At 36.9% G+C, this 14,230-nt stretch overlaps 1 protein-coding gene across 2 annotated transcripts in view; it reads left to right on the forward strand.

Annotated features, from left to right (window-relative positions):
- The window catches only part of LOC104888359 (BEACH domain-containing protein B), a 43,916-nt gene that overhangs the window by 9,514 nt on the left and 20,172 nt on the right, over nt 1-14,230 (forward strand). The window contains exons 5-12 of one of the 2 annotated variants that reach the window (XM_010673300.4): nt 1,209-1,529; nt 5,672-5,894; nt 8,881-8,949; nt 9,215-9,673; nt 10,192-10,501; nt 13,009-13,455; nt 13,558-13,716; nt 13,849-13,998. In XM_010673300.4, the coding sequence (XP_010671602.1) occupies nt 1,209-1,529; nt 5,672-5,894; nt 8,881-8,949; nt 9,215-9,673; nt 10,192-10,501; nt 13,009-13,455; nt 13,558-13,716; nt 13,849-13,998 (2,138 nt within the window). Of the gene's footprint in view, nt 1-1,208; nt 1,535-5,671; nt 5,895-8,880; nt 8,950-9,214; nt 9,674-10,191; nt 10,502-13,008; nt 13,456-13,557; nt 13,717-13,848; nt 13,999-14,230 lie in introns of those variants that run through there. The other variant, XM_010673311.3, reaches the window with a different exon arrangement.

The raw sequence follows: 14,230 nt of genomic DNA on the forward strand, positions 1-14,230 counted from the left end.
CGGCTGATTTAATTGGGCTTGAAGATAAAGTGGTGTTTTGTTTCTCTATGTTGGGGCGAGGGTTTGTTCTGCAGGTATTAGGAGGAAACAAGTGGGGATGTTACCCTAATAGTTCGGGAGTGTAGGAGGGGGTGACAGTAATATCTGTTGATAAGGTCTTGTTGTTTAACTAGTAAATAGAAAGGAGGGAAAGGGCAGCTTTCCACACTGCCAAAAACTGGAAGCAATGGAAAAGGCCCCTTTTGCTTGGAATTGTATCCACTAACATGGATGCTATGAGTATCACAATCATATGGGTTAATGCCTTCCCTTTATGTGCAATTAATTAAGTTGATTATGTTGCATCTCACCGTCAACTTGAGAATAAGCCCATCTTATTTTCAAAATCACCTCATGTTAGTGATCACTCCTCTCCTATACATTATTAATTTTCCAACATCTTCTGGTATTGTCTTACGCAGAGAATTATTTTGTTAATATTGTTTTAGTAGTATTTCTTAAGTTTAAGTGGTATCTTCATGTCACACATGTCTCCCGAGATGCTCCTTTGCGCCTTTTGCCCAGATTTTATACCTCCTGTTTACTGCTGTTTCTTCATTAGTCGAAGAGAAACATTTCAAATGTAATTATACCTTAGTAGAAATATATGTCCTTGATTTTTTTTTTCCGTATGACGTAGTTGTTGGCGGTTCAAGTTGTTTATGTTTAAAGTGAAATTCAAAGGGCCATTATAGGTAAGTTATGAGCCTATAGTTATGATCACATTTTTCAGCAATTGATTTTTCCACTTGTAAGTTTAAGTTTCTTATCCCACCTTTGGATTGTGAGTGAACTTCACAACCCAATATTTGTGGTCAGTTTGAAAGATTAGTATTATGGTCTCTTGTTTTAGAATATACCTCTATTCTTCCTTCTGATTTTTTGGATTTTTGTTTTTGGTTTAGGTGTTAGTGACATATGGCATCAATCAATTTTTTAGTTTTTTTTAATTGTATTTTTATCTTTTATTTTTATAATTAGTGAAGAAATAAATTAGAAAGATACGAGGGGTTGTTGCTTGTTTACAAAAGCCGGGCTGATGACAACAAGCTGAAGCCCTCGAGCTATCATGGAGCAATTGTATCTCTGTTGTACTCTTTATCTTAGAAAAAGGGGAATTTCTTTTTTCCTATATATCTGTTGACATGTTAGTTGCTGAACTCTTTCAGCGGCTGTTGTCCAATTGAAGGCGATTGCTGGAGCTCTTGCTGGAGATGAACCTTTGTCTGATCTTGTTCTGGACACATTTGAGCTGTTGCAAAAGCTACTTGTACATGTGGTGTCAATACTTTGCAGCTTCATCGACTTGAATTCAGATGCTTATGAGATGGCTAATCTGTACAGCAGTATTACATTTTCATTACCAAGTGGTGGTGGGTCACTGATAGATCCATCCAACACTTTTAAAGTTCATCATGGAAAGTTGCACCCTTTGAAGCAGACAGCTATTGTGTCAGTGATGGAAGCTGGTGGTCTCAATTGGTTAGTAGGTAAGGTAGGCATTCCATTCCTTTGTAGAGTTTCTTTATCAGCATTAATGATTATCATATCATGTTAAATAACTTTTTACACATCATATAGTAGTGAACTAGGGTATGATGGCTTCCATGTGGCCAGGGATTTCGATATGATATGGGATACATATCGTAGTTGATAACGAGCCTTGTTGCACTTAAAACTTGCACAACATTAGCAGGCTGCAAGCCATGTGTTAATCTTCTTATGTTTCTCTTTTTTTGGAGAAGGAGTTAAGGAAAGTTCATTGTTGAAATAAGTTAGTAAGAGAAAGGAATAGAATTCCTCCCAAAATAAAGCAACTAAGAAAATGATTTCACTCATGAGTTCCATGATTATGGACATGCAAAAGAGTTGCTTGTGATAACTAACTTTGAAGTGAAGCTATTAGAAACTACTTTCTCCCAATAAGAAATATGATTTCTTAGTAGATTTTTGTCATTTTAGTCCTACCATGTGCCTTCCTAAACCTACATGGTAGACCTGCAATGTTCCGGTATCCTAGCTGGACTAGTCCACTTATGTCCTGTGATTTTCTGACTCGGCTGGTACCCTACCATACTCGTGTCCACCCGACCCGACCTGGGTGTAGACATGGGATATGTGTCGGACTCGCCAGGGGAAATCAGACTCGGGATGCTCTGGTTGCAGAGAGGAGAGATTTGAGCGAGTGAGAGGCAGATGTCGAAAAAATCAGCGGGGGGAAAGGTTGAAGAAAGGTCAACGTTTTTAATTACTTTCTTTGTTAGCTGGCAGCATCCTTTTGATAGCTTCTTTTCTCTTTCTTATTAAGTACAATACTCAGTTATTACAGCTTTCTTCTCTTCTCTATGCAGTCCTAATTTCAAAAATGGAGTAGTTTAATAAAAGAGGCCTTTCTTTTTTCATTTTCATTGGTTCTTTTTGACTGTTGACATTTGACAACAATTTAGACAAAACAAATTGAATGATGGCTGTAGATAATAATCATAATATTATACTAAGTTTATTTGAAATTATTTTATGTTAAAAATATATATTTAATAAATCAATACTTTTTATTAAATTGCCCTGTCCCCTAGTCCAAATCAAGATTTTGGATCCTTCTAAAATGTCTCCCCGGGTCCTTGATTTTGAGAATTTCGGATCCGTACTCGTGCCGGACACATGGATGCGAGTCTGAGCATCATAACTTATAGCTTATATGATTATATCAACCATAAGATGTGCTAAAAGTATGCAAGATGTTAGGACCAGGGATATTGGTGTGGGAAAATAGCACTGGAAGCGCTCCCCCTAGTTGAATCTTCTTGGATTGGGGGTATTGGTGTATGGCATTGGATTTTCTGTTCTAAGGGATTTTCTTGTGGATATTTGGGAGCCTTTTTCTCTTGGGGGTGAGAGGGGAATATACTTATGTAGTCTTTATTACCTAGTATTTCTTGTATCATTTATCCTCCTTGGAATCTTGTAGGTGTGGCAGAGAAGTAAGATAGCATTATGAGATTTTTCTTTTTGTTAGGAGCTGGGGATGAGAAATGGAATCGTTTGGTCAGTTGGGAGTTACGATTTGGTGTATGGAGCTGAAGATGAAGGAGGTCTAAGTTTCCAGAATACTGCGTGTAAAAATCTCCTTGATGAGTGAATTTCCTTTTGACTTCTTTTTGAACCTAACTTCCTCTAATGTTAGTCGATTGTAAGCCATATTTTTCACAGAAACTGGTAGGATGGTGTTGGAGGGACTCATTTGATTCCTAGACTAGTACTAGAATTTAACCTCACGTGTAGTTCTCTTTCTTTCCCCTTTGTTAGCCAAACTCTAGATCTAAGAGTGGTAATGTGTATGGGCTCGACTAGGACAGTGTGGGGCAATTTTTTCTTTCGAGAAGAAACATGCAAAAAGAGCAATAGTTTTTGATATCATGATGCTTGTATTGCATCTTTCATGATAAAACATCTCTTTAAACTTAAGGAGTTGAACACCTCAAGTCTCAGGTTCTCTACTGCGCAGCAGATACCTTTTTCAGATTATGGCACCATGCTAGGCATTTTCTGGTTAAGGTGCTCTTGATACCTTTGTTTTGTGGGGGTGGGTTGTTAATTAAGTGGGTTGCATGGTTATAAAATTTGGTTGCAGTATCAAGTTCTCGTATTCGGCTTGAGCTTGCAGCTGCCAGGAGATATTGTATGACTGATGAGTTTCTAGTATTTCTTTTCAAGAAAGCATTTAACTTGGGTGAGGATCTTGTGTGAGGTTATTTGTTTGATTATTTCTGAGGTTTTAGAGCTGTTTGGGTCTCTCTTTGAGTATTTGTCATCATGGTTAGGTGCTCTTATTTATTTTTATAATAATTTTTATTGTGAGTGTGTTCTCGCGATGCCGTTAACAGAGTGGATTTTGACCAAGCAAGGTTCGGCCTACTGGTAATGGTTTAGGTTCATGACTACGAAGTCATGGGATCAAACCCCACTAAGGGCTCTTTCGGGGTGAGTTTCCCCTTACCTTTCCCTCACTCCCAAAGAGTGTGATACTCTGTTTTGCAAAGGTGGCTGGATATATCTTCCAGAGGGGCCAGTCCAGCAGGGGACTTCTATTTACCTACCAAAATAAAAGAAATATAGAGTGCATTCTAAGATCACTCAATTTAATCAGGGTTTAATGTTCTCCATCGACCCTCCTATGCAGGCTTGTGGAGATGCTTGGACAAAGCAAGCTGTATATCTTTGTCCAAAGGGGGTTTGTATGGGTGGAGATTATATTGTTATAGCTCTGTGTTTAGGTGCTAACCTTAGTGGTAGATTCATCAAAATGGGATGCAACCAGAAATTAATTTTTTCAAATTTATTGGAAGCTAAAGAATGGTGGAGCCTGCTTTAGGCCTTAGAGAATTTTGCACTTGTCCCCTTCTTGGATGTGCTCTCTATGGTCTATCCATATTCCAGGATATTAAGTTTGCTGTTTTATGCTCAAGTGCTCAAAAGAAGAGGAGCAGTGAAATATACCATAATTTGATAAGTGCATCATCTAAGGGTAAGGCTCTGTTGTTTCTAAAGTACAGGAAAGTCATGAAATTTGTTAACAGTTTAGCTGTTTTTGAGGTTATGTGTTTGAATCAAAGTGTTGCTCAATTTCTTACATATAGGGATGTTGGAATTTTTTAAAGAAGGCTCGTAATACAAAGTACAATTGAGCATTGACCCTTTACTGTATATTATATTGGATACTGGTAGGATTTTTACTAATAAATTGTCTGAAAAGGCAGTTGTTGTATTGGTAAGGGCAACATGCTTCTTTTGAGCAGCTTTGGCGACTGAATCAGCCATTTATGCTGTCTGTAGATATATGGGGGATTTCCGTTGCTCCATGGGGGACATAGGTAATGAGAGCTTCACGAGGGTTTCCTGTGGTGATTCAACAAGTTTGGGGGAAGTAGAAACTCCCAATAGGACTGTGATGTTCTTGCTGAAAAGGCCTTTCCAAAGGCTTCCAATTGAGGTTAATTGATGACATTGCTGCTAGTATTGCAATTACAATAATTTGCAAATGAAGTAATTTATATTTCAAATTCTAGGATCTCTATGACATGTCTTGGATGGCAGAGGTTTAGCAACAGATGTCCAGCTTTATGTTGATCTGAGCATGCTCTTCTGGCTTTTATGTTCTGGATGGGGATTTTTTTAAATCTCAATTCTCATATTTCTAGATAAACTTTTGGCAGTTTGCTAATGCCACCCATCTATGATTCCAGCATTTGGATCAGCGGCGAGCAATATGCTCATTGACCATGCACGATCTCCAGACTCGAGCCTGACTTAGCTCTTAAATTGAATCTTGTTGTTTGGTTGTCTACCCATTTGCTGCAGATGCCCAATGCAGACCTCTCTAACCTGCGCTCCACTCCCCTCTCGAGCTCTTCAGAGCAGTTTTCTTCATGCTAGAATCACTCTTCTCTATGTTCCTTTGCCCTGCTGGTGATTGGTGTTATAGCTTTTGGACTTGCCAAATAGCTTTTTTTGTTGATTTTTTCAATTTATGCTTATTGTTTTTACAGTTTTCTCTGTTGGTGTCGGAAATTTATCAACTAAACTATGTCTCTTACATTTAACTTCATTGTATAACATGAATTCAACTTGACAGAATTGCTTCGTGTCATGAGAAGATTGAGCAGTAAGGAACAGTGGACGAATTTGTCACTTCAGTATTTGACTTTGAGGGCTCTACATTCGGCCTTAGCTGAAAATTCTCGTGCTCAAAATCATTTTAGAAGCATTGGAGGGCTTGAAGTTTTATTGGATGGGATAGGACTTCCATCAAATAGTGCATTGGCATCACAAACAGCCAATCTTTCGGCGCGACAAAGGTATAATTAGAGATTTTGTTCAATGTCTTTTTTTCTCCCTCATTTTTGTCATCAAATCTTAGCAGTTTATAAATCTGAGTCAATAATTGAATTCAGTAAAGGAAATGAGTATTCATGATTTCTGTTGTGCTCTTTATCCAGTCCACCTTATCATTCTTTTTAGTTACATTGCAAGAAATTATGCTGGGAAACTTGGATGAATAAAATGGTGGCATGTGTAAATAACTAACTATTATGTAGCACACTCATGATACTTATAATCTCATATAAAGGGGAGATGAAGGAGACTGAGATGTTTTGATGGGAAGAGCGATCTGGTGAACCTAAGGTTATGAATGTCAATGTACATATTGCATAAATCAAGCAGACATTTCTCATGCGGTTTTTAAGAAGGCATTTTCTTATTGCTTCGCATGAAGACTGTAGCAGGGACTAGCTAGGAAAGGATGAGTAAACATAACAAGTGGTGAAGTGATATCAGCAGTGATACCCCATTAATAAGTACTTCACCCCACCTGTTATAACGGACGTGAGAGAGAAACAAATAATGAATGCAAAAAGCGATAAAAAAGACAACAGATTTACGTGGTTCACCAATTTGGCTACATCCACGGCAGAGAGAGGGAGAATATTTTATTATGTGAGGAAAACCAGATTACAGAGAGAAAATAGGCTAATTCGTAGTCTTAAAACCCTAAGATATAAATAACCTATTTATACCCACAACAGAAAACGCGTTTCCGCGTTACCCCCGACTCGCCCGACCCGCGCCCGCGGGATATCGCCAGCACCCGCAGCCACCATCCCCGTTTTCACGAACTTCGTGTCCGCTCGCGGGGTCGAGCCTGCGCCCGCGGGATTTCGGGCTGCTGCACATCGATGAATTCCTTCGCCCGCGGGATCGAGCCTGCGCCCGCAGGATATCGCCCGCGCCCGCAGCCAGCCATCCCTGTTTTCACGAACTTCGTGTCCGCCCGCGGGATTTCGAGCTGTTGCACATCGACGAATTCCTTCGCCCGCGGGATCGAGCCTGCTCCCGCGGGTTTCCGAGCTTGGCTTGAATTCAAGGCATCTTTTACACCACCTTTATGTATTTACCTGAAGGACTCCTGGTCCTATTTTGATATTCTTCTAGTCTTAAATTTTCAATGAAACCTTTTCCTGTCTGAAGAAAGGTAAAAATACTATGTGGATTTGAGGAGATTGCTCGAATTCGCAAAATTCCCGTCCTAACTTTGTATTTGCCAGAAAAGTGAAGATACGCTTCCTTATGGATTATTAAGGACTCATGCCGTAAATTTTAGTGAAAACGATAACAAGGAGTCATGTCTTTTTGTCATTGCAGGTACCTCGATGATTTTCTTGATTTTACCCCCTCTTCTCTCCTAAGTAGCACCGATACGGATGCGGGGACGGGGACGGGTATGGGTAAGGAAAACAGCAAAATCAAATTGATTCTTCAAAAAAAATAAAAAAATATAGGTATAGGATCACGTGAAAACCATTTCTTATGCTGAAAACAGAAACATAAAATGAGCAAAAAGTTCATCAAAATGCACAAAAACATAAAATGGGCTATAAACATAAAATTAACAATAATTTGTAAAATGAGCAAAAAACATAATGAGCAAAAACTTCATGCAAGAGGGGGTCGGGTGACAAATATATTTTACACTTCAATTTCTGGTGAACCTTTTCTTCCTCATCACATCGATCCCTTTTTTGGCTCTATCCCCATTCCCAACACCTTGTGTGACATGGTCTCACTTTCCTTAGTTGATTATTTAATTCACATTTAATAGCTATCCCTAATTAAAGCTAAACGTGAACTTTGTTAAGGGACAAAAGGAGTAATATTTTATCCCTTGGTTTGTGCGTTTTGCATACACATGGTTGGAAGCAAAGTCTCATAGATAACAGTGCTGAAGGCTTTTGTGCTGAAGCATTAATAGAAGTCATTGTTGCATTGTTATCGCAAAAAAAGCAGAAAAGGAAGTGATTGTTGCATGCAATTTGTTTTTTTGAATGGGAATAGGCAAATTATCATTAATAAAACGCGATGTGGCATCTACAACAATAGTAACTCTTACATAAAAGATAATCCAAAACATAAATATGAAAATCTTCATCCAATCTACTAATATAAACGCTTCGGAGCCGCTTCTATGGTATGGTACTATTCCAACCATTATCGAAATTCGATGACTTAACGTCTTTTGTGCTCGTGTATTTTAAAATCTAACTTTCATCTTGATATTCTTGATCTGCGGCTACCAAGTATGGTTTCCCAAAACTTCAACCTTCTAATCTTCTCGAATCGGAGATACTAAACAACAACAAACTATACTTACAACCCCTACAAAAGAGGGGGCAAAGACTCCCATGACTGGGAGAAATAAACTCTCACAACGAGAGACTAACTTATTAAACAAAGCAAGAAAACGAACTAGAAACTGAAAACAAGAGAGGAAAAAGGGGATTAGCATGGACAAAAACATCCATGCAAGTCCTTAGAAGGTAGCTTGAAGAAGGAGAGGAAAAAGAGGTGAGCGGTGGGCTAGAGAGAAAACCCTGGGGGAAGGGTTTCTTTTGCCGTTTCCGTTGCATTCAATTTCTGAAAAAGATGCATTTGAAGAAGTTCTGACATAGCTTTGTCCAAGTTCCAAGGAGAGGAAGAAACTCTAATCAGTTGCATACCATAATACATGACGTATAAACTCAAAATTGTTTCAGATTAATTGAGGCCTGTCCGCCTGTGCCTCCTAGTTTTTCTCGAATTGGAACATTTACGACTTCTTCTACCTCAAAAGGTCTATCTCTCAGCTAGAGGAAATCCAAATCAATATGTTTCTTAGTTGAGTCACTTGAGTGGCCTGCCTCAACAGGCCATGATATTGATGAGTCATACTCGATTTTGTGCTTCTGCAATTTGGTTAGTCTTGGTAACAGCCTTTTAGCCGCAATTTACTGTGAAATATTTTTGCAGGTATGAAAATATTCTACTGGCCTTATTTCAACTCCATGTTCTTTTGTTGGAGGTTCTTAGGGAAGCAGTGTATCCTTTATACATTTTCATTTATTCAACACAAAGCAATCATTCATTAGGGTATATTTTTTGCAAATTTACTTGGGCTTTGGAATGGTGGTATTTATTGACAAAAGTTCTCCTTGAAGTAAGTTGTGCAGCTTTACTGTATTTTCTGTTGTAAGTTCTTGTCTTGGGCTGTACGACACTCTTTTTTAGTTACTCTCTTCAGCTTGCATTACTTATGTCATCTAGCATGTGCCTATACTTAGTTATTTCCTTAACAAGTGCACAGACATGGGAACTTAAATAACCTGCAGTTTTTATGTGAAAATGGAAGAGTACATAAGTTTGCAAACAGCTTCTGCACTCCTGCTTTTGCCCTTCAGGATTTTGAGCAGCGGAGGAAGGAATTTTTGGTGGAAGATAATTTTGAAAATTTAGCTTCAACGTCAGAGTATGGCAGTGATGAGAAAGTGTGTAAAACAGAGCCTTCAATGGTACCACCTGCTGAGGACTTTATTAAATATTGGCATTGTTATGCTTTTTCATTGAGCCAGACTTTCTGCTCGTTCATTCTTGCTTTAGCGGATATCAAATCTGACAGCCACGAAGGATCAATTGGTCGACATAGTATGCCAGTTTCTTCATCTTTTTCCGAACTTTCAGTAAGATGGTTCCTAAGGGTTCTTCTGATTGTCTTTCCCTGCATCAAAGCTTGCTCTAATCAAGATGAACTGCCTGCTTATTTAAGGTTATTACTTTGTTTTGTTTGTTAGCATTTATGACCAAATATATTTTCTTTTATTCTTGTATTAGAGATGCTGTCTCTTATTCTGTATGTTATTTTATTTTATATACTTCTTCGTCCTACATTACTCTTTACACTTATCCTGGCACATAGTTTTAGCCTTTACGAGATTAGTTGTTATCCACCTATCCGGTTTTCACTTGTTATTTTATTGAAAAAGTAGATATGATAGGAGTTAGTGGGGGTACTTTTTGGTGAAAAAGTTGATTTCATGGGAGATATAGAGATAGTTTTTTGTTTGAATGAGATAGTGAGTGGGACCTTACCTTTTTAGTAGTGGGAAAGAGATGTTTCAAAATATCAGTGGGTCATTTCCAAAAATAGAAGTGTAAAGAGTGTTGTGGGATGGATGCAAAAGGAAAGTGTAAACTGTAAAGAGTGATGTGGATGGAGGGAGTATTAAATTTTGGTATGCTCTTTCTGCTTTTGTGGTTTATTTCTGACAATATTATTTTCTGCAGAATGTTTGAGTGTATCTTACAGCATGAAGTGCTGCATGCATTAAGGCAGGTTTTAAGTTCCTTACCAACGTTGCTTGAAGTTTTGCGGGCGGAACAGATATGGGAACTTGTCTTCTCAGAGAACTTCTATTTCAGAACCACTATGGAATATTCTGAAGTTAATTGCATCACGACCAAGCGTTCCTGCTTATCTTCTACCTTCAATGGCAATGATAATGAAGTGCAAGTTCCTGCTGCAGTAGATCTCCAAAGGGAAGTTATCTCATTGGCCGAGTTAGCTGCAACTCTTATGGAGACTACACATAACTTGGTGAGTTGTTTCTTGGTCTGTATAAGCCAAAATGATAACCATTCAACTAGGGCCTGTAGTAACAGCAAATGGATCGAGCTGGCTGCATGTCAATTATAGTTGTTTTGCTCATCAGGCTAGAAAAGCAGCGCTTAATTTAAAAAACTAGTATTTTGGCCCGGGCATTGCTCCGGGTTGGTACTGTTTTACAAATTTGATATGCATTTTTTTCCATTCCCATTAAAATATGTTAAAAGGTATAAATATAATAATGTGGATACTTTAAACGTGATTAAAAGTTGGTTGAGATGGTAATTGTGTCATATATAATTGTAAGAGATCACAGGTTCAAATCTTGATGCAAGCCAATTTTACTTTTGGTAATTGACATAACTTGTCACTTGTGTACACATTGGACAATTCTAGTGGAGTAATAGAGGTGCCACGTGTCGTGTATACATTGCGTGGAGGTGCCATGTGGCGTGTATCCATTGTCATGCACGCCTTTTAATATATTTGTATAGATGCCAAAGAGAAAGTATTTGTAATATTTCTGCAGATATCTATGAGGTTTAGTTTGAATATATTTGAAGTGTGCCTGGTTTTAGTCTTTGAGTCGCTTTGTTTATACCCGTGGTGATTGTGTGAGATAGTTTTATATGTTTGAAATATGTTATTCTGATAGCAATTGCCTGAGGTTTGTTACCGGCTTCTTATTAATTATTTGATCCCAATTCATTATACATGTAGTACATTTTTTTAATCTTTTATTTATTTATACTATAAATTTAGTTTTATAGTTTAAGCAAAGATGACTAATGAGGGAAATGAGCATGCTTAGTGAATTTAGGATAGTTTACTCTGTTCTGTCCTCTTTGTCCACTTGTATGGTGTTTTATACGTACATAAGGGCTTTTAGTGTATCCTGATTTCTGCATAGCTGTAGGAACTAAGAAGGCTGTTTCCAGGGACTTTAATCAACTGAGGAGCTTCACAAAATAATATTAATGCAACACTTCTTTCATGCTCCTGTATGTTTCCATTATATATATATGTAGGGACGTAGAGTAAGGTTCCCATGAGAACTCTTTACATACATATATATACATATATACATATATATACATAAATATGTAGATACATATGTATATATATACAAATATATACATAGGGTCTGGATCCGGTGAGAATGGTTCCTTATGTGAGAACAACTTTATGTTAAGAACATACGCAACAATTTTTAGAACATATGCAATACTTTTTAGAACATACCCAAATTTTTGTTTTTAGAACATATTGGACACTTTTAGGACATATGCTATGATTTTTAGAATAATAGCTTATAGAGCATATGCTATGATTTTTAGAACATGAACACATCTTTTTACGTTAGAAACTAATCAACACGTATACGTATATTGATATATACATGTTTTAAAATTTTTCAAGCTTATGTCCTAAATTATGTCAGGTATGTTCTAAAATATTTTTAACATGTTCCAAGGATGAAATTAAGTAATTATCAAATAATTCTGAGATTTTTTTTTGGTAATTTTCAGTTTATTTTTTTTAGATCCAAAAATTGTAGAAATAAAGGGTGCAATACTATTCATCTTTTTGTTTTTCATAAATTTATAAATTAGGAACATCATAATTCTAGTGCGACTATTTAGAACACGACAAGAACTATATAGAACACAACAAGAAATATTTAGAACATAACAAGAACTATTTAGAACACAGTATGAACTATTTGGAATGTGATAAGAACTATTTAGAACACAAGAAGGACTATTTAGAACACTAGAAGAACTATCTAGAACACTAGAAGAACTATTTAGAACATATGTTTTACTATATTTAGAGCATAAGAACAACCACGTAGGACATCCTTTTTTTATTATCAACAAAATAATCACAAAATTAACATGGGAGAAAAACATTTTATGAAACATATGCTCTAAAAATTGAAGTATATACTCCCTCAAGAAAAAAATTTAAGTATGTATCCTCCAAAAAAAAGTTCAATAAGCATGTTGTTCTAAAAAGTGTTTTGTATGTTCTAAAAATTTAAGTTTGTTCCCGTAAAAAAATTAAGTATGTTTCCTAAAAGAAATTAAGTATGTTGTTCTAAAATGTTGCATATGTTATAAAAAGTTAAGTATATTTCCTAAAAAAAAGGTTAAGTATGTTGTTCTAAAACGTGTTTGCATATGTTCTAAAAAGTGTTTCACATTTTCTAAAAGTTATGTTTTATAAAAAAATAATAATTATGTTCTAAAAATGTTACATATGTTCTAAACCTAAATCTGTTCTCACATAAAAAAGTGTTCTCACATAAGAGATGTTTATATATATATATTTGGTACACCTATGTTGCACATTAAGATAGTACCTCTGCTCTTTGTTTCTGTAATTTTTAGTTCTGTGAAGTTGGGACCTTGAGACTTGATAAATCTTTGTTTATAATAAGTGCTGGCATTTCTGATTAAACTATATGCTCACATTCATTTTCACTTGTATGGCAGCCAGAATGCTCTGCTTTGTTAGATGCACTTGAGCAGTCTGCTCCCAATTCAGAGATTGCCATTGTGCTTTGTAAAAGTCTGCTTCAGATATTGCAACATGCTCGAGAAAAAACTGTTGCCTCTTTTAAAGAGCTTAATGCGATGTTCCGAGTGCTTAAGGTAGCTTGTGTTCAAGCTGAAGAAATAAGGTCTAATGATGCGACCCATTTTGAAGAAGTGAACCTTCCACCTAACGGTTGTCAAGGGTCAGATTTATCTGCAACGACGAACAATACGAACAGGAGCATGGGGGCGTCCGTGGAGCTCTTCAAGGCATACTTTCGTGCTGCAGATGACGCAAAATGCTTGGTGCTACAAAATGTAGAGTGCATCAACTGTTTGTTTGAGTTGTTTTGGAATAAAGATTCAAGGAATCTCATGCTTGGATATATTCTTGACCTGATGAAGGTTGCTCATTTACTTTGTTTCTTATCAATGTTTTTCTTGTAGGCAATATTTTCCTGATAATATGTTTGTTACTGTAATGGGATCTGGTTTTCATATGAGCAGGCAGCTCCGAATTCTAAAGATGATCAAACAGCAAAGTTGCAGTTGTGTTCTAGATACCTGGAAACTTTTACCCAGGTAAAAGAAAAAGAAAGAGATTATGCAGGAGTGTCAATTGAGCTTTTGGCTGGCATGAGAGAGATGTTGCTGATAGACCAAGCGGTATTCTTTAGTAGTCGTCGTACTTTTTTTCCCTCTGCTTCTGTGTCCATTTCCTGCTGTACTGCCTGTTGCTCTCTTCCTTGATACCATGTTTTTGATGTCTAATATCTTGTCAATATGTGGGCTTTTCAGTATTATCAGGAACTGTTTCGTCATGGCGAATGTTTTATTCATGTTGTGTCTTTGCTCAATGGAGTTATTGATGCCACGCATGCGGAGAAGTTGGTCCTTGATGTGCTCCAAACACTGACAAGCCTGCTGTCCAAAAACGATGTGTCGAAGGTATTAACCACTTCCAACTTGCTTGGAATTTGAATTGGTTGTAGAAAATAAGCTAGTTATTTTATTTTAGTTTATACAGTATTATTTTTCTTTCATATGTTTTATGAGTATTATTTTTTGTGTAGACAATACATAATAAATGTTTTTGTTAAGACATTCTTCTTCTCATTCTTTATATATGGCCATTTCAAACTTGGCTTGGTAATTAAAGACTTTGAAGGAAGCTGACTTT

This window comes from Beta vulgaris, chromosome 1 (assembly GCF_026745355.1).
Source record: "Beta vulgaris subsp. vulgaris cultivar EL10 chromosome 1, EL10.2, whole genome shotgun sequence".
Lineage (NCBI taxonomy): Eukaryota > Viridiplantae > Streptophyta > Magnoliopsida > Caryophyllales > Amaranthaceae > Beta > Beta vulgaris.